Source organism: Crinia signifera, chromosome 4 (assembly GCF_055691185.1).
Source record: "Crinia signifera chromosome 4, ASM5569118v1, whole genome shotgun sequence".
Lineage (NCBI taxonomy): Eukaryota > Metazoa > Chordata > Amphibia > Anura > Myobatrachidae > Crinia > Crinia signifera.
In genome coordinates, this window is record NC_139220.1 from 108,634,944 (window position 1) to 108,656,006 (window position 21,063).

The 21,063-nt window shown below is 42.9% G+C and overlaps 1 protein-coding gene across 1 annotated transcript in view; it reads right to left on the reverse strand.

Annotated features, from left to right (window-relative positions):
• The window catches only part of CDC25C (cell division cycle 25C), a 49,177-nt gene that overhangs the window by 17,543 nt on the left and 10,571 nt on the right, over positions 1–21,063 (reverse strand). The window contains exons 5-9 of the mRNA XM_083182171.1: positions 14,535–14,568; positions 12,590–12,664; positions 12,175–12,270; positions 9,192–9,329; positions 7,977–8,066 (exon numbers count right to left, since the gene is read on the reverse strand). Of these exons, the coding sequence (XP_083038297.1) occupies positions 7,977–8,066; positions 9,192–9,329; positions 12,175–12,270; positions 12,590–12,664; positions 14,535–14,568 (433 nt within the window). The remainder of the gene's footprint in view (positions 1–7,976; positions 8,067–9,191; positions 9,330–12,174; positions 12,271–12,589; positions 12,665–14,534; positions 14,569–21,063) is intronic.

Consider the following 21,063-nt stretch of genomic DNA (forward strand, 5'->3'; position numbering starts at 1 on the left):
TCTCCCATTGGTCCGCTCTCCCTGCAATCCCTATAACCAGGACTCGCTCACCCGCAATACCTCAAAAGCCCCGTGGCAACACATGCTACAGGAAGCCGACCAATCTGAGGTATAACCTGAGTACACAGAGGGGGGAGACCCTACTGAGGAAACCGGTGGACCCCCTTTTGGCCATAGGTATATAGAGCTGGGCAGCAGCAGTCCTGTGGGATTATATCAGAGAGCGCAGGTCCTTGACTTCCCACAATACCTAGAAGGCCCATCTATCATGGATGGCAGCTGGCATGCAGAGTGGTGACAAGTAACAGATGAGGGAGACCTCACTGCGAGAACTCATCATCTCTAGCCTGCTATAGGTATATAAAGTTGGTGAATTGTCACCTCTGAGGTACCAAGACCCCTTCTCATCCTCTCTAGCCTTCTTTCTCTTTTTCATCTTTTCCAGCTTTTTTCATACTTTTCGACTCCCTACTTTCTCCTTTCCCTACTCTTTTTATTCCATCTTTCTTCTACAACTCACTTCTTAGGGGGAGAGGAGACAGTGCTACCTTTGCATATATAAGCTATATTTTCGCTTTTTTCTATCAAATGTGTGATTGATTTTTACTGTACTATTTGACGTAATTACCTGCATCATTTACAAAAGTACATTATCTCTATACCATACAGATGTATGTTGAATGACAAGTGATAGGGATCTAACGCAGCAGTTTTTTGGTTTTGCACGCAATTAGTGATATCCATACAATGTGCCAGAGCAGAGTCGACACAGGTTACCTATAACTGTGCAGTGTGTCGTCACTGCAGATATTCGGAGGGCGTAATACCTGGATAGATAAAATATACTGCTACCTCACATCTGAGAAATTGTATATTGGTGTATTGATTGATTTCTTCTAGCGATTATTTCTGATCCCTATCAAAACCACCGATACTTGAGTCGATAAACTTGGAAGAGCATTCCATTTGGGGACCGAGACCCCCGTGGGAACTTTTGGTATTTCCCACTTTTGGGACCAACTGTTCCACGAGGAACATACCGCTATTGGCCCCATTTACCTGAGTGTCTTTTCCAATACGAGCTCAGCTATCATTTTATGTTATATGTTATATGTATCTGTTTTTGGTTGTGTCACTCTTTTGTCTATGTCTAGTGCTTATTTTTAATGAATAACCATTAAAGCAATTCTTTTAAATCTTGTCACATACACACACAAGTAATGTATCACTAAAAACCTTTCTAACAATTAACATTTTCTTGGGATCCTTTGTGTCTTCCTGATGTTAAACCCGTAATACTGTCTTGAACTGTCTTAAAGAAATTAATTTTTTGAAAAAGAGTGCCCCGACAAAGAGAGAGTCTTTCCCCTCTTCCTTAAACATACTTCTCATACTCTCTAGGGAGCACCTCCACAATCTCTATTTTGTGAAAGGACGCTAGAACTACTAGCCCTAAATACTATATCTTTACTGTGGATACCTGATACCTTTTGCTAGAATTTTCTCTACATTAACCTGTGCACTGGTCCATACCCACGCATCCCCCTCCCCTAAAAAAAGGGATTTTTGTAAGAACTTACCGTTCGAATCCCTTTCTCTGATATGGTCCTGGTGACACAGCTCAACACTGGGATGTAGGAGGGTCCGAAGGAGCCAGGCACCTATCCTAAAGCTTTAGAGGGTAGGCTCCTCCCCTACTGCATCCCTGGACTCTTCAGTTCAACTTTCAAAGCCACTGGAATACATTAACTCAGTACAAACACCTGCACATTATCTGCACATTTTATAACAGAAACTGTTAACTTCTAACCATTTTAACATGAACATCATGAAATTCTGGCATACTTACTGAGCGTAAGGGAGGGATCGCTGTGTCACCAGGACCATATCAGAGAAAGGGATTCGAACGGTAAGTTCTTACAAAAATCCCTTTTTCTCTTTCAATGGTCCTGGTGACACAGCTCAACACTGGGACGTTCCAGAGCCGGTCCTTTGGGAGGGTACGCTCAGGTCTGCAGCTCTCAGCACTGCTCGCCCGAATGATGCGTCCTCCGACGCGAACTCATGGAATCTATAGAATTTGGCAAATGTGTGAACAGATGACCAAGTGGCAGCTCTGCAAACCTGCTCTGCTGTGGCCCCATGTCGAACCGCCCAAGAGGTGGCAACTGACCTGGTGGTATGCGCATTTATTTTGGCCGGTACTGGTCTACCCACTTTGGTGTAAGCAAAGGCTATCATAGACCGCAACCACCTAGCAATAGTCTGCTTAGATGCAGGCCAACCAATTTTGTGTACGTCATACAATACCAACAATGTGTCAGTCTTCCTGACACTCTTCACTCTGTCCACATATATGCGTAAGGCACGCACAACATCCAAAGTTCTCAATTTGTCCCTTTTCTTAGAACCCTCTGGGGGTTGAAACACAGGTAGAACAATCTCCTGATTTAAATGGAAGGTAGATACCACCTTCGGTAAAAACTGAGGCACTGTTCTTAAAACAGCCCTGTCATCATGAAAAATTAAGAAGGGAGATTTACATGATAAAGCTCCCAACTCTGAAACTCTTTTAGCAGATGCTACTGCTAACAAAAATACTAGCTTCCACGTAAGAAACTTAAAGTCAGCCGACCTTAAAGGTTCAAAAGGTGCCTTTTGAAGGCATTCCAAAACCAGTGATAGATCCCAAGGAGCTACTGGTTGCTTGTATGGAGGCTTCAACCTGGATACTCCTTGTAAAAAAGTTTGAATTTCCGGCAAAATGGCTATCTTTTTCTGGAAATAGATGGACAAGGCCGAGATCTGCACCTTCAGTGACTGAAGGCTTAGGCCCGATGAAAAACCATCTTGTAAGAATTCCATCATTCTTGATAGCTTAAAATGAGATGTATGAGCCTTTCTTCTCTCACACCATCGAATGTAAGTCTTCCAGACTCTATAATAATTTGCCGAAGATACAGCTTTTCTGGCCTTTATCATCGTCTGTACTACTGCGTCAGAAAACCCTTTTCTTTTTAAAATGATGGTTTCAATAGCCAGGCCGTCAAAATCAATCGATCTGAATCCAGGTGATTGAATGGGCCTTGTCTTAGAAGGTCTGGTCTCAGAGGTAGACGCCATGAGTCCACAGACAACCTCTGAAGCCTCGAGTACCAGGATCTCCTTGGCCAATCTGGGGCCACTAAGATCACTGGAACCTTCTGCCCTTGTATTTTCTTTAGAAGTCTCGGTAACATTGGTACAGGTGGGAATGCATAAAGGAGATCTCCCTGCCAGTGAATAGTCATGGCATCCACTGCCTCCGCTAGTGGATCCCTTGTTCTGGCATAGAACCTGGGCACTTGACGGTTGATCCTGGATGCCATCAGGTCCACATCCGGAGTTCCCCACCTCGAAGTGATTTGGTGAAACACCTGAGGGTGTAAGCTCCATTCCCCTTCCTTGAGCTCCTCCCTGCTCAGGAAGTCGGCTTCTATATTCTCTATCCCCGGGATGAATATAGCCGATACAGCTGGAACATTCTGTTCCGCCCATAGGAAGATTCTGGACACCTCCCACATGGCCAATCTGCTGCGTGTACCTCCCTGGTGATTCAGATACGCCACAGCTGTGGCATTGTCGGTCTGAATCCTCAAAGGGAGGTTCTGTAACCTGTCTCCCGCCAAGGAAATCACTTTCCAGACAGCTCTCAGCTCCAAGATGTTGATTGGTAACGCTGATTCCTCTGCCGTCCACAGGCCCTGAAGCCTGAGATCCAGGACTACTGCCCCCCAGCCCCTGAGACTGGCGTCGGTAGTTACTATCAACCAGTCCCAGGTCTGTAATGACCGACCCCACTGAAGTGAATCTATTTCTGTCCACCACTTCAAGGATTCTCGGGTGTCCGAAGACAGCACTATCATCTCGGATTTCATGGTCAAAGAGTTTCCTGACCAGGCTGACAAGATGTTCCATTGGAACCTCCGAGAGTGGAACCTGGCAAATTGAAGCGTCTCGAATGACGCCACCATCTTCCCCAGAAGCTTGAGGCACCTCCATACTGAAATGCTCTGAGCCCTGAGAATCTCCTGGACTAGGGTGACCAGATCCCTGGCCTTTACCTCCGTGAGGAATACCCGATGAAGATGGGTGTCTAGTATGACTCCCAGGAATTGGAGCCTTTGCGACGGTACCAACTGAGATTTTTGCAAATTTAAAATCCAGCCGTGAGCCTGCAAAAAACTGATGGCCTCTGCCAAATGACTCTGCAGCAAGACTGCTGACTCTGCTTTGAACAGGAGATCGTCCAAATAGGGTATGACTGTGATTCCCCTGAGCCTCAGCACCGCCGCCATTACTGACATTATCTTTGTGAATACCCTTGGCGCGGTTGCTAGCCCAAAGGGTAACGCCCGGAATTGTAAATGCAGGTCTCCTATGGCAAACCTCAATAAGGTCTGATGCTCCGGGTGTATAGGAACGTGCAAATATGCGTCCTGGACATCCATGGACGCCAAAAATTCTCCCTGGTCCAGACTCAGGAGTACTGACCGTAGGGACTCCATTTTGAAATGGTCTACCCATAAATGAACATTTAGGGATTTCAAATTTAGTATTGGTCTGAAAGACCCGTCTGGTTTGGGCACCAGGAACAGCGTGGAGTAAAAGCCTTTCTTCCACTCTGCCCTGGGGACTGGTGTAACCACCCCTTTCTCCAAAAGGGAGTGAGCTGCTCTCACAAGAGCTGTACGAAGCCGTGCCTCCTTTGGTAAGGATGTGGGGATGAACCTCTTCGGAGGCGGCCCTCTGTAAGGGATTTTGTAACCCTGTGTTATAATATCTAACACCCAGGCATCCTGGCCTAAAGCAGTCCAAGCGTCCCTGAAGAGTGTGAGACGCCCCCCCACTTTTGTCACTGTCGGGCGAAGCCCCTGACAGTCATGCAGAGGGTTTATCCTCTCCCTTTGTGGCTGGCTTCTTGTGAAAAGAGCCAAATTTTGACTTCTGTGTCTTGCCTCTAGAGGACTGAAACCTTCCCCTGAAAGACTGTCCTCGAAAGGACGCACCACCTCTAGGGGAGGGCCGAAAGGACGGCTTAAAAGCAGAAAATCTTGACATCTGCTTTGCTGAGGAGGCCGGCAGGAATGTACTTTTGCCGCCCGTGGCCTGTTTTATAATCTCCTCTAGCTCGGTACCAAAGAGTACCTTTCCTTTGAAGGCTAATGTTTCCAGAGCCTTCTTGGACTCATTGTCTGCTTCCCAGGCTTTAAGCCAAAGCACTCTCCTGGCATTAATGGAGACTGTGGACACTCTGGTAGCCATTTTAATAGCTTCCTCCTCTGCTTCCACTGCATATTCTGCTGCTGCCTTAATCTTTTCTGCAAGCAGTAATGCACCAGGGTCAGCCTGCAGCACGGTGCATAATTCACCAGCCCACTCTATCATGGCCTTAGAGACCCAGGCTGAAGCAATAAGGGGCCGTAAGGTAAACCCCACCCCTTCAAAGAAAGCTTTGAGGTTTCCCTCCAGCTTTTTATCCACAGAATCTTTGAAAGCTGCACCGCCCTGTACTGGTAATACAGTAGCCTTGGACAAACGTGCCACTGAAGCATCCACCACTGGGACCTTTTCCCAGAGCTCCGCATGAGACTCTGGCATGGGGTACAGACTAAGGAATCGCTTAGGCATCTGAAGCCTCTTATCAGGAGTTTTCCAAGCTCCTTCTAATAATTCCTGTAACCCCTCATCTGAAGGAAAAGTAACAGCCTCCTTCCGCTGTCGCTTAAAAACACCCTTAACAGGAGTCTTATCCTCCACAGTCAGCTTTAAAGCCTGCTTCACAGCTACAATGAGATCCTCTATACCAGCAGCAGAGTTCTCTTCCAAATCATCACCCTGATCCCAGGGGATGTCATTATACTCTCCTTCCTCTTCATCTACCACAGTAGTTAAAGCATAAGACCTTCTAGGGGTCCCTGCCACATCATCCATTTTGTCCAGCATTTCACTGAACCTGTTAATCCCTTTTGCAGTATCCTGCATCACCTGAATCAGTGCAGGATCTGCCTGGGTAAGAGGCAAGGAGCCAGACGACTGCTGAGATGATGGCATAGGTCTCTGTGATTCTACCAGCCCATCACTCTGCCTGTCCAAAAGCTGCACCAAAGCGTTTACTGACCTGCCTAGGGCCCTGGCCCACGCAGGTTCCATATGCTCTGCCCTATGGGGATCGCTGCCCATGGGTCTCACATCAGCGCAAGTAATACATAAGCCCCCCTTGGCCATCTGCTCAGGGACAAACTTTTGTGTGCAAACATTGCACGCGCTCAGTGCATTAAGGGCTCCCTCCCCCAAAACCACAGCCTGATGCTCAGACATGATGCAAGTGATAATTGTATATCTAACAGTATACACAGTGCAAACAATTGTACAAGCGCTTATACAAAGTCAATGCACCCAGTCACTTAGCTGTCTGTAGGTTTCTCTGCGGGGAAGCGATGCCCAGGAAATCCAAGTCACTCTGCCAGGATCAATTCGCCAGCTCAGCTCCGCTGCAAGCGTTCTGAAAGGCGCCAAAGTCAGAGTGAAGGAAGAGACCAAAGTCCCTGCTGCTGCGGGGTCCGTGACCTTTTGGCGCCAACCACCCCCAGCTAGCCGCTCCTTAGGTAGGATTTCCTTGTTCCAGTGTCTCCCCCTCAAATGGGGACCACTTGGAACATGCCTGTCACAGCGCTGCTGTCCTCTCAGTCAGGAGCTCAGCGTGTAAGCTCCGCATAAAATGGCCGCCGCCATCACGGAGCGCCTGTCCCCCATGATCCCCACCTAACTGTGGAGCCGGTTTCAGGCAGCTCCGGAGCCCAGGCAGCCTCTTAATAGAGGCTATGAGCGCAGCACAGGGAGACCAGACAGCGTCTACCCTGTGCACAGATAGCTGACAGGACGCGCTTCTGTCAGCTCCTGCTGCGCTAGCAGTGTGAGGATTCACTATGAAAATCCTCACACTGTGCCTACCTAGCTAGGGTAATAGTTAATAAAATAATAAAAATCCCCTAACTGCTCTAATTCTTCGGCTGCTCCTGCAGCCCTTTAGAATAGCACCCACTCCAGTGGGCACCTAACACGAACTGAAGAGTCCAGGGATGCAGTAGGGGAGGAGCCTACCCTCTAAAGCTTTAGGATAGGTGCCTGGCTCCTTCGGACCCTCCTACATCCCAGTGTTGAGCTGTGTCACCAGGACCATTGAAAGAGAAAAGTGATCTATGTAATGTATCTTCATGAACATAAGAACAGAAAGGAAATAAGGGGGTGGTCCTCATTACTATACACACACACACGTATGTCTCTTGCAGCATCTTGACAATTATATTGCCTTGCATCCAATGGACCTTATTCTGGTCCACACGCAACGCTGGGAATTTCTCAGCGTTGCATGTGGACCAAACTCCACCTGCAGTGCCCCCCCCTCCAGGGAGAAATCATTCGATGGTAGGCGACCATCAAATGATTTCTCCAGCGCTCGCAGATTATAGACAGCACTATGGGGTCTACGATCTGCGAGCACCCTGTGCAGGAAGCAGGCAGGCAGCTGAGAACTGCACCCGCATCACCGGCCAATTACCGTGGGAACGCCCATGAAACACTGGGCGTTCTCATGGGCTCTGCCAGGTGCGAGCGGTACGGTGAAAATGTAGTTCACCGTGCCTGCTTGCACCCTGCATCTGCACATGTGCAGAAATGTGCCTGAACAGACATAAAATATTGGTCTCCCATGCCAACGCGCGGGAGACCGAAACAATTAGAATAAGTGCCAATAACATAGTTTCAAAAAAAATTATTGTAAAATGAACAAACGGGTTATTAAACAACTCACAATTAAATTACACACAGTATATTAACAAACATTCTTTAATATACGTAACAATGTATCTTTTAGTAATGAGATAACACAGAAACCAGTTGTGGGGGAAGATAGAGAGGACACTTGTTTTACTTACATTACTGGCCTCCACCTCTTGATTCAGAAAAGGTCCAGACAGTAAGGCAGCCATAGAGGAGGACAAATTAGCAGCTGCTGTGGATGTATTCTAGAAAGCAAATATGAATTTTGTTAAAACATAGCATTTCATTATAAAAGGACACTTTTGAAGAACATCTGAAACTAAACACTTTCAAGGCTGAAGCATGAATAGAAGATGCACCATGAATATGAAATGCAAGATTCAATATGGCCCTCTACTGTGCAGCAGTTCCTTCTCTGGTCAGCAAAAACAGCCAACATTGTATTTGAAGGTTATCACATAACTGCAAGTGGATTAAAGATAGAAATATTGATATTAGTTTAAGTTAATTGGGATTGAGAGACAAGTATCTAGATTGAATGAGTTTCCTAGAAATACTGATCGGTGTAAGACAGTCAGGAGTTCTCTGCACAATACGGGCCTGACCAATTTTGGATGTCTTTTATACAAAAGACCTCCTGCAACATTTGACTATCTTTATATGGTCATTCTGTACAAAGACGCAATAGTAGAGACATGTGTAAAAAAAAAAAAACATAATAATTATATATATATTTTATTATTATTATTATTTTAACTATGGAATGTGTCTGCAGAGGTTGACTGACCAGAAGCTGGCATTTGCGGCTGGACATGGGCTGGTTATTTGAGAGAGTGTCTGAAAAAACGCATGCGTGCCCAGGTGTTTTATGGGAGGGTCTGAAGTCAGCCTGAGCAGTGCCTCAGACTTACATTTGCACACTGAGAAATCAGAGGATTCGCAAATTGCGTATGAATTTGCAGGTGAATAGTGACCGGCAATAATTTTGCAATTCATTCGCAGACTTAAACTGGGTGGTTCTCCTGTCTGTCTGGGCGTCAGCTATCTACCCGCAGTCATCAGCAATTTTGCAGATGACTAATAAGGTTTGAATCAGGCCCTAAGTAAGATTATATTGTCAGCAGACGAAGCAGGTGCATCTATACTGGTAAATACAAAAAATTGCAGTGTAGATTGGTAGCTCTGAAAGCCGGAGTCTCCATAAATGTTAATAAGAATAACAGTCTGGGCCAATTTATCAAGTTACGTGTGCATTAGTTAAGTCAGGTTAGAACATGTGATAGTCTTAGCAATCAGTTACTGTAGACTCTTAGCTGGGATGGCCTCTTATCCACCATTATAAATAGATCCCAAAGTCTCCTCATCCTTACCTCTTCTTCATCCATAGTGAAAAATTCAGTGAACCCATCAAGGTTTCCCATTTTGTCCTCATCAACACAACCTGGACCAGTGGTTATAGGGGAACCTAGGATATGAATTTCTGAGTCTTCCTCTGTAGCAGGGTCACCCTGCCAAAAAAAAAAATCATCTTGCTCAGCTTCCAGTCACACCTACATCTCGCATCAATAGCTTTAAAGGGGTGTACACATAGTTCGATTTTGATTCAATTTTGCTTATAGAAGCAAAATCTAATGGTTTTCAAGATGCATTCCTGTTTCCTTTATATCGAAGAGAAAGAGAGACTGTGCAGGCAAGGAAATATCGAATTCGATCCAGTGAATCAAGTGTGTACACTGCCTTGAATGCACATCGAATTGGGGAAATCTAATCAAAAGTAAAAAAAAAAAAAAAAAAAAAATATCGATGCATGCATGTGTACACACCTTAGATATCTCCAGTTAATTTAGTGAGTGCAGAGCCCCTACAATTTATATTTAAACAATGTGGTCACAAGCCATAGGGCACCCCAAAATTAGCAAAGGTGAGCGCCGATGTTTAATAGGCTTGCAAGACCCTTCGCCAATGGAACTAGGCATTCAGTTGTTCTACTGTTCTATCAGTGCCCATTGGTGCATCCAACACTAGTGGAACCCAGGAAGTCCTCCAACCACGTACAACTGGGTGAAGGATATAGGTCTCCTAGAATCCCAGTGATTGCTAACCAGCGACTCCTGGTATCTGCTCTGCGTAGGATGTGAGCATTAACAGGTTTCATTCCATACAGCAGGAACTTTAAGACTATGGACCTGAATCTGACTTGGGAATAAGTAAGAAAAAGCAAGTAACTACCTGGACAAACCATGTTGCAATGCAACGGGTGCAATTAAACACTTTTGCATGTAACCCACAAATGCTGGATAATTTTATTTTTACACAGCAGTTTTGATTTGAGTTAAGAGACTCCCCTCTCACATTACATGTGCCCACCTGCAATGCAGCAGGGTTTTACAATTGTGCAGTTACCTGCTCTTAATCAGGCCATATTTACACACAATATGCATATATTTTATTTTACTCCATCACAGTGAGCGCCTTATGGAAGAAACTACACTTTTAAAGCTGCATACGTAATATAATATTCAACACATTATGTAGCAAACTAGTATCAGTATTAGGCTACACAATGGCAAGCAAAAAAGTTTGGTTAAATTTATCTGGCTAAGGTGTTCGCTAAGGCAGTTTGTGACCAAAACTATTGTACAGATTATCCAAAAAGCTCGGAATGAGAAGAATTTTGGATAACGGATTATTCCGTATGTTGGAATATTTTTATATTTCAATGAGGTATCTTGCATTTATGTTGTACAAACACATCAAATACACACAAATATATTATTTGTGCATGAAACAAAAGTTCGTGTCCTATCTCAGGCACTGAATTTGATTGCTAAGCAACAATTTACTGTCACATATTTAGTGCCAGATACAGATGTCCCCCAGTAGTGCCAGATACAGATGTCCCCCAGTAGTGCTTTCACCCCCCTCCAAAAAAAAATAAAAAAATATTGCATTCTGGAAACCATGGATAAGGGTAACAAAACCTGTATTACATATACACCAAATATTCCCAACCTCAGTCCACAATTCACATTAACACAATGCACATTTTATCCCAGATATCCCAGCCTCATGATTAAGGGGGGTATTCAATCACCGGCGACCATCTCTCCACGGGGGGAGATGGCTGCCGGGCCCTATTCAATGCGGTCTTCCTCGACAGCTTTGAGCAGGGTATCTCGGCAGAACGAGCCCGACTTCACAAGCTGTCTCGTTCTGTCGAGAACGGCCGGGAAGTGATGAGCTGCCGGCTGCAGCTCGCCTCTTCCCGGCCGCAACTCGCAGCCACGCCCCCTTTTTGTCCCACTGCAGGTGGGACATTGAATCCCGCCTGCATGTTCTCGGTCAAGCTGACCACGACAGTCGTGACCTCCAGATTGAATACCCCCCTAAGTGAACTGCGCTCAAACACTAATTTACTAATGAATGTTGGATGAATCAGTAACATTCATGACCGAACTTAGGGAATTTTAAGCTTTGAGACTAAATATATTTAAATGTATCCATAATTGTTTGCAGAGAACAGTCAACCTATGAACAATATCTATATTTGTCAATATCTATTTAATATGTTTTTGTTCTAATTTACCAGCCAGTAATTATATGTGTATAGTTTGGAGAAATATCCACTTTCTTTTTTATGGAATAATAAAAAAAAAAAAAAAAAAAAAAAAAAGGGATGGTCTTCTAATTTTGACTGGCTCAAATTAGGTTAATTTTATGCAGCACTCATAGCGCAGTCTATACTTCTTGTTCCCGTGCTCAGACATGGCTAGCACTAAAACCTGGACTGCTATACCCCTTTCACATCAAATACTGGGTCGCACCGAGGATTTGGACACAGGTCCATCCGAGTAGCGACCTGGCATTTGAAAGAGGAAGCTCCCTGCAGCAACCTAGCAATAAGAATGACTGCTGATGTCATCGGATGCTGCCTCCTCCCTATAGATCACAGCAACCTGGGTCTGACCTCAACTCGTTTTTTAACCTGGGATGGTTTGCCGGGTTGATGGACCCTGGATTTTTCAAAATACCCTTTGACACTGCACAGTGAGCCAGTAACAACCTGGGTGGGACCCGGATTATTTGTGCGGTGTAAAAATAAAAAGGGGTATTCGTGTGCCTTGGGGACTGAGGTTGGAAATGCCTGACATATAGATCAGGGTAATCAAAGGTATTCTCCAATGAAAATATGTCCTCTTCTGTCTGCACTGCTCAATTCTACTTAAAAAGAAAAAAAAAAGCCACATATCACAACAAAAGACTATGAAAACAGTTAAAATATCCTAATCTCAGATGTGGAACAAATTCTAAATAGCTTTCATTCCAGGAAAGTTTTAATTCCGTTACACTCACCTTGGCTCCAAATGTTGGAGAATATTGTAGATCAGCCAATTCCTGGAGAAGCAGCATAGAGCATGGAGTACCAGAATTCCTAACTTGACCATTTTCCTGTGACAAAAAAATATATTTTAAATTGAGTAGTACTTTTATGAAGCACTTGCTACCAAACTTGTTTGGAAGGACTATTCAAATGCTCTTGCATATGATGTATAGCTTGAACAATGATCATACTTGATCCGAAAAAAAATTGATAGGTTTATTGAAATACCCTGGTACCACATCCATCCTTGAAAAATAAAATAAATATAAAAAAAAAAAAAAAAAAAGAAGGACACAAAGACTTGGTGTAAAAAAGCATTTTACACCAGGTCACTAGTGTGTAAAAGTTCCAGATGATTCCAGATCATAAAATAATGAATATACTCACATTCTCCTTATTACTAGTTTTGTTGGGACCTGCAGAATACTTCTTAAAACTTGGTGTGCTGCAGAGAAGCAGTGGCTAAATATACAAAGAGAGGAGATACAGGTCCTGAGTAGAAAATCATACTGAGATGTCCATCGGTACATGGCTGCCAGTTTAATTGCATCATTGACCTCAGTAAACAATGTTGCTAGTTAGACGAGGACGAAGTTACTGGTCAAGACACGGCCATGTCTGTCTAGCCACACAGCTACCTTCCTGTAATACCCACTTAAAAGTCACTTCCCTGCTCCAAAGTATTTGGATCCCATGTGTTATTGCAGCTGAGGGCTGCTTATGAGAGATTATGATGCATGTGAAGCATAAACTGGTGAGTCCATTATCTGATGTAGAAAGTGGTAAGTGGATATTTACTAAAGCTTCTAAAAATGAAAAAAAGTGATGTTGCCAATAGCAACCAGACGGTATATCATTTTCTAGGATGCAATAGATAAATGACCTATTGGTTACTATGGACAACATCACCTCATTTCATTTTAGAAGCTTTAGTAAATTAATCCCCTAATCTTTAAAGTTAACAGAACTTGTAAAAAAAAAAAAAAAAACTGAAAAAGCTATTTGAAAATACACATATTTGAATAAAAGTATTTTTTTTTTATTTTAGGAGCCATTTTTCCTTGTCAATAAGTTTTTTTTCCCTAAAGTTAAAAACACAGTACTACTGCCAGTGATAGCTTTTTATGCTCTGTGTGCCAACATCTTTGGGAGATATATCTGCTAAAAATGCCAGTGTCACTCACATTTGTTATAGAACTTCAAATAAAAAATGTTACGCAAAAGAAGATTATATCTCCTATATAAAGGTAAACACTACAGGTCATTATGATGAATAAAAATGCAGCGATAAATTGCCGTGTGCGCGCCACCTTGTTCAGCCTCCTAATGGTCCCAGGAATATGCTACTGCGACCAGTTGTTTCCCTCTGTGGCTCCCCTGGCAGAGTCCCCTTTTCATCAGCGACCATCTCTGGTCGCTGTTGAAAAGGAGACACTGAGCAATATATTGCACCGTGTGTACACAGCTTAAGGATTTTAACAGTTTAATCTAATAAATTCATAAAATATTTACATTTTTTTATATTTATTTTGGTACTTGTTTCCTAGCACGGCGCCCATCGCATTGTAGACCATAAGCCATACAATTTTATAATCGTATACCATCGCATTGTATGCCATATACAATGGTATACGATTTAAAATTGTATAAACACCCTAATGGGTGTTTTCAATGTTAAATGGGTCCCCTATAAGATTATTAATTGTATAAGCACTGTAACGGGTGCTTACAATGTTAAAAGCACCCCCACTATCAACACCAACCCAAAGCGTGGCCAGCGAAGCGAGCCGGCGGTACACGTCCTCTGACCTTTTCATACCCCCACCATCCACATCGGCGTGGAACTGATTGTAGATAGTGTGGTGAGCGCAGCGAGCCCGAAGCGTGGCGAGCTCAGCGAGGGGACGCGGAATACATGTAAAGTAATACTCGTCCGCTCGCCACACTTCGGGCTCCGTGGCTCGCTGCATTCACCACACTATACAGAATAAACTCCACGCCGACATGGATAGTGGGGGTATGAAAAGGTTGGAGGACGTGTACCACCGCCACTCGCCATGCTTCAGGTTGGCGTTGATAGTGGGGGTGGCGTGGGGGTGCATTTAACATTGTAAGCACCCATTAGGGTGCTTATACAATTAAAAAAATCATATAGGGTGCTTAAATCGCATCGCATGCGGCTATATGGCATGCAATGCGATACAATGCATACGATGCCATACGACAGAAAATCGGGGGTGCCGTGCTAGGAAACAAGTACCTTTATTTTATCCCATTATACAGCAAGACCGCCTGCTATATCGTTTCTACAAAATATTAAAGGCACACTAACCAGTACAGGATGTCTCTTTTCTTTAGGACACTTTCTGTTAGAAAAAAAAAAGAAACAGTACTGTATAATCAAAAGGTCACCTGGTAAGCACATGCACCATACAAAATGAGTAAATAATTTTTGCCATACTCAAAGGCCACACAATGACAAAGGCAAGGTGTATAAAGTGTTACATACTGAGAAGTTGCAGAAGGGTTTTCACATTTACAGTATAGTACAATTATCTTTCCAGTATATATATTTTTTTGGTACTTGTTTCCTAGCACGGCACCCACGATATTAAGTCGTACGACATATAATCGCATCACATGCCATACACCTGATGCGATTTAAAATTGTATAAGCCCCCTAATGGGGCTTACAATGTTAAATGCACCCCTACTATGAACGCCAACCCGAAGCGTGGCAAGCGCAGCGAGCCCGCGAGGGGCGGTGGTACACATCCTCCGACCTTTTCATACCCCCACTATCCACGTTGGGGTGGAGTTGATTTTATATAGTTTGGCGAGCACAGCGAGCCCGAAGCGTGGCGAGCGCACGCGTATTACTTTACATGTATTTCGCGTGCGGGCTCAGGGCTCAGTGGCTCGCTGCACTCGCCACAATATATAAACCCAGCTCCACACAGACGTGGATAGCGGGGGTATGAAAAGGTCGGATGACACGTACCGCTGTGCTCGCCACGCTTCGGGTTGGCGTTGATAGTGGGGGTGCTTTTAACATATAGGGGGCACATTTAACATTGAAAACACCCACTAGGGTGCTTATACAATTTTAAAATCGCATACCATTGTATATGCAATACAATGCGATGGTATACAATTTAAAACTGTATACCATCGGCTGCCATCGCGTAATATCGCATATCGTCGTATGCCTTGTGGTCTGTGATGCGATGGGCGCCGTGCTAGGAAACAAGTAACTTTTTGTTTTTTAATTGATGGACTGCATTTTTCAATAAAAAAAAAATAAATAAAATATATATATATATATATATCAGAGTGCGCCCCTAATGTAAATTCCACCACCAGAAAACAACTAGAGTATCAATGATAATTCTAGCACAAAAATCACAGTTTTTGATTTAATACAATATTTATTAAAAACTTGTAGTTTTCATCCGTGCAGTATAATTCATACAGAAACATGGAAATACACCCAACGCGTTTCGTCGATACGACTTCCTCAGGGGTAAAATTTCCGTATGTTGGTGGGTAGTGAGAATAATCACTCCCGGTATGTAAACCTTCTATAAAAAATGGATCCTATGCGGATAGTTAATAATGCTCGGCTGCATCCAAATTCAGTCAGATAACGTTTAAGGGTCCTAGGAGATGAAAAATGAGGACTCCTCTGGGCAAGAGACACAGCGCTCCAATAATGAACCAGCTGCATTATTGGAGCGCTGTGTCTCTTGCCCAGAGGAGTCCTCATTTTTCATCTCCTAGGACCCTTAAACGTTATCTGACTGAATTTGGATGCAGCCGAGCATTATTAACTATCCGCATAGGATCCATTTTTTATAGAAGGTTTACATACCGGGAGTGATTATTCTCACTACCCACCAACATACGGAAATTTTACCCCTGAGGAAGTCGTATCGACGAAACGCGTTGGGTGTATTTCCATGTTCCATGTTTCTGTATGAATTATACTGCACGGATGAAAACTACAAGTTTTTAATAAATATTGTATTAAATCAAAAACTGTGATTTTTGTGCTAGAATTATCATTGATACTCTAGTTGTTTTCTGGTGGTGGAATTTACATTAGGGGCGCACTCTGTTTCTTCTTTTTCTCCATTTCTTCCACTTCCCCCACTAACAGGGGGGACTAAGAGCTGCTGCCCCGACAGATTAATCCTAGCGCATTGAAAGGGTATTACTTCTTTTTCTATATATATATATATATATATCTATATATATATATATATATCTATATATATCTATATATATATATATATCTATATATCTATATATATATCTATATATATCTATATATATATATATATATCTATATATATATCTATATATATCTATATATATATATATATATATATATATATATCTATATCTATATATATATATATATATATATATATATATATATATATATATATATATATATATATATATATATATATATATATATATATATATATACATATACACATACAAGTCTGGTTGTCCGGCACTCTCGTCGAAAGGTTAGTGCGTTGGTGCCTTCCTCAGTGGGGTTTATATAGCGTTATTCCCTGGGTACTGCTACTCCAAAGAATCAGGCGGCACTCGGTTTAGTAGTAAATCAAAGTAGATATATTGTGCAAAGTTCACATATTAAGCCATCAACGTTTCAAGACCGGATCGGTCTTTTCATCAGGATGCGTGAAATAAAGTGCTGTAGTGCTAGGAAAGAAACAAAGAAAGAACAGAGCTGTGAGCTCTCTTACCTATAAGTAGCTGCGTGTTGAACTGTCTAAGGGAGCCGGCGTGTGTGAGGTCTGCTTAGGAGAGCTCACAGCTCTGTTCTTTCTTTGTTTCTTTCCTAGCACTACAGCACTTTATTTCACGCATCCTGATGAAAAGACCGATCCGGTCTTGAAACGTTGATGGCTTAATATGTGAACTTTGCACAATATATCTACTTTGATTTACTACTAAACCGAGTGCCGCCTGATTCTTTGGAGTAGCAGTACCCAGGGAATAACGCTATATATATATATATATATATATATATATATATATATATATATATATATATATATATATATATATATATATATATATATATATATATATATATATATATATAGTGTTTGTGGGAACGCACACTTATCAGACCACCAGATGAGTGCAAAATCAAAAAAAATTCAATATAATCTGATACTGCAGACACCCATTCAGATGTCCCCAATAGGACCAGCACCTCTTTCAAAAATGAGCAAGTTCATTCAAAATGACAATTCCATTTATTGGGAAATAAAAATCAGCCAGTATACTCATCCACAGACGGGCAGCAGATCGACATGTATCATGGATCAAAGCAGCAACATATTAGCTGTGGACAGATCAGTCCCCTGACGGACCGTTTCGGCACCAATGCGCCTTTCTCAAAGGGTATCACTTTATCAAAGTACATACAGGCTATATATCAGAAATGGATGTAGCCATAACTTTCCCAAACAGAGGGGTGCGCTGGACGCCAGGCTCAGGTGTACGGACGCCGCATCCCGATCTCACTTCCGCCCAATGTTACAGCGTCACTTCCGGCACAGACGCTCCGGAGTGGAACTGAATACAGAGGGTTTGGAGGAGCGGGGAGCGGTTGCACCGCTACACCTGTTGCCGGCATTGTTTTAGACGCGGCACCATCACTATGGGAACAGTATAGGTCACGTGACAGAATATACCAAATATACGAATAATGCACAAAAATGTAAATCAAATAAACGGATGTCACTAAGGTATAGGAACAGCGATACCACCTCATACATGAACTATGTATTTATAATAAGTATTAATAGGTACAAGACACATTATGCAGCAAGTATGTCTATATAAGCCTAATGGTGGATACAGAGATCACTTCATTCCTATACCAAGCGACATCGTAAAGAAAACATACAGAAAATTAAAAGAATAAAAGGAAACCTATACAGAAAACACAACTAAGCACCAAGAGATACACACAATATAAGTGTTCATGTAAATGTGAAAATTACATATAAATATATCAGGCCATAATGGTCCAAAATAAGGACCCAATAACTCCACCAGATCCACACCACACAATAATATCATATAAAGATAGACATATTAAATTCCTCATTGAGTCCCTGAGGGGCAAGAGACTGTAAATCATAAATCCATTGGCTCTCACGTTGTAGGAGCCTTTTATGTCGATCCCCCCCTCTCCTCAGCGGGGGAATGTGATCAATCGGCATAAATTTAAATTCATTCATCCGATGGCCACAATTCGCATAGTGTCTGGCAACAGGGGGGGTGGTCTTATCCACTTTCACTAAGGCTTTCTTCACTGAGGAACGGTGGGCCCCAATTCTCTCTTTCAGTGTTCGCACCGTTTTGCCCACATATACTTTGTGGCATGGGCATACCACAATATATACAACATACTTCGTGTCGCAATCCATGCGGTGTTTTAAAGTATATGTACGTCCATTAAGTTGGTGCTGCCAGCTGCTGCCCGTCATAATGTACTGGCAATTTACGCATCCAGAGCATCTGAATGATCCTTTCTTAGTACTTAGCCAAGTACTTGCTCTGTCCAATCCAGGACTAATGTCAGAGTAGACAACATGCTGCTTAATATTTTGACTTCGTTTATAGCAGAACAGGGGCGGTCTACAACATGAGTCCTTTAGTACTGGGTCAGTACTCAAGATATGCCAGTGGGTCATAATGGCAGAACGTACTTTTCCAGACGTAATAGAATACGTATTTGAGAAAACCAATCTGTCCATTTTTCCATCCTTACTGGACACCTTTTTCAACAATTCCTCCCTGTTTAAGGCCAGACACTTAGATTTAGCATCTTGGATCTCTTTATTTCCATATCCCCTTTCGGAGAAACATTTGCTCATTCCCTCAAGGGTACCCTCCAGCTCCTCACGCTGAGAGGTAATTCTTACTGCCCTCAATAACTGGGCATAAGGAAGTCCTTTTTTCAAAGGTTGGGGGTGAAAACTCGTCGCTAGAAGCAAACTGTTCTTATCCGTAGGCTTCTTAAACAGTTTTGTAACAAATTTCCCCTCCATAATAGATACTGCAACGTCTAAAAAATTAATAGTCTCACGACTAAATGTGTGTGTGAACCTGATGGAGCCCGGGAGGGAATTGAGCAGCAAGACAAAGTCATCAAGGAGAGCCTCACCACCCGTCCAAACAAAAAACAAATCATCGATGTAACGAACGTACATCGAAATAAAGCGTGAAAAATTAGGATCCGACATAATGAACTTTTCCTCAAAATCATACATAAACAGGTTCGCATACGATGGGGCCATGTTTGACCCCATCGCAGTCCCCTTAAGCTGTAAATAAAAACCATTATCAAAAAGAAAATAATTTTTATGTAAAATGATATCAATGAGTAAAAGCAAAAATTCCACAGCCGGACCGGAGTAGTGAGGACTCCCACAGACGACCCGTCTCACTGCTGCAACCCCCTCCTCATGGCCAATGTTGGTATATAAACTGGTGACGTCCATCGTCACCAGTATACTACCAGAGAGTGGTCCACCAAATTCTGAGAGTTTGTTCAAGAAGTGAGTGGTATCCCGCAACCAGTATGGGGTATTTTGGACTACTGATTGGAGGTGGTAATCCACAAACTGCGAAATGGGTTGACAGAGTGAGCCTATGGAGGAGATTATGGGTCTCCCAGGGGGCGACACCATAGATTTGTGAATCTTTGGTAGAATATAGATGAGGGGTATCATTATGTCGGATCCTAATTTTTCACGCTTTATTTCGATGTACGTTCGTTACATCGATGATTTGTTTTTTGTTTGGACGGGTGGTGAGGCTCTCCTTGATGACTTTGTCTTGCTGCTCAATTCCCTCCCGGGCTCCATCAGGTTCACACACACATTTAGTCGTGAGACTATTAATTTTTTAGACGTTGCAGTATCTATTATGGAGGGGAAATTTGTTACAAAACTGTTTAAGAAGCCTACGGATAAGAACAGTTTGCTTCTAGCGACGAGTTTTCACCCCCAACCTTTGAAAAAAGGACTTCCTTATGCCCAGTTATTGAGGGCAGTAAGAATTACCTCTCAGCGTGAGGAGCTGGAGGGTACCCTTGAGGGAATGAGCAAATGTTTCTCCGAAAGGGGATATGGAAATAAAGAGATCCAAGATGCTAAATCTAAGTGTCTGGCCTTAAACAGGGAGGAATTGTTGAAAAAGGTGTCCAGTAAGGATGGAAAAATGGACAGATTGGTTTTCTCAAATACGTATTCTATTACGTCTGGAAAAGTACGTTCTGCCATTATGACCCACTGGCATATCTTGAGTACTGACCCAGTACTAAAGGACTCATGTTGTAGACCGCCCCTGTTCTGCTATAAACGAAGTCAAAATATTAAGCAGCATGTTGTCTACTCTGACATTAGTCCTGGATTGGACAGAGCAAGTACTTGGCTAAGTACTAAGAAAGGATCATTCAGATGCTCTGGATGCGTAAATTGCCAGTACATTATGACGGGCAGCAGCTGGCAGCACCAACTTAATGGACGTACATATACTTTAAAACACCGCATGGATTGCGACACGAAGTATGTTGTATATATTGTGGTATGCCCATGCCACAAAGTATATGTGGGCAAAACGGTGCGAACACTGAAAGAGAGAATTGGGGCCCACCGTTCCTCAGTGAAGAAAGCCTTAGTGAAAGTGGATAAGACCACCCCCCCTGTTGCCAGACACTATGCGAATTGTGGCCATCGGATGAATGAATTTAAATTTATGCCGATTGATCACAACCCCCCGCTGAGGAGAGGGGGGGATCG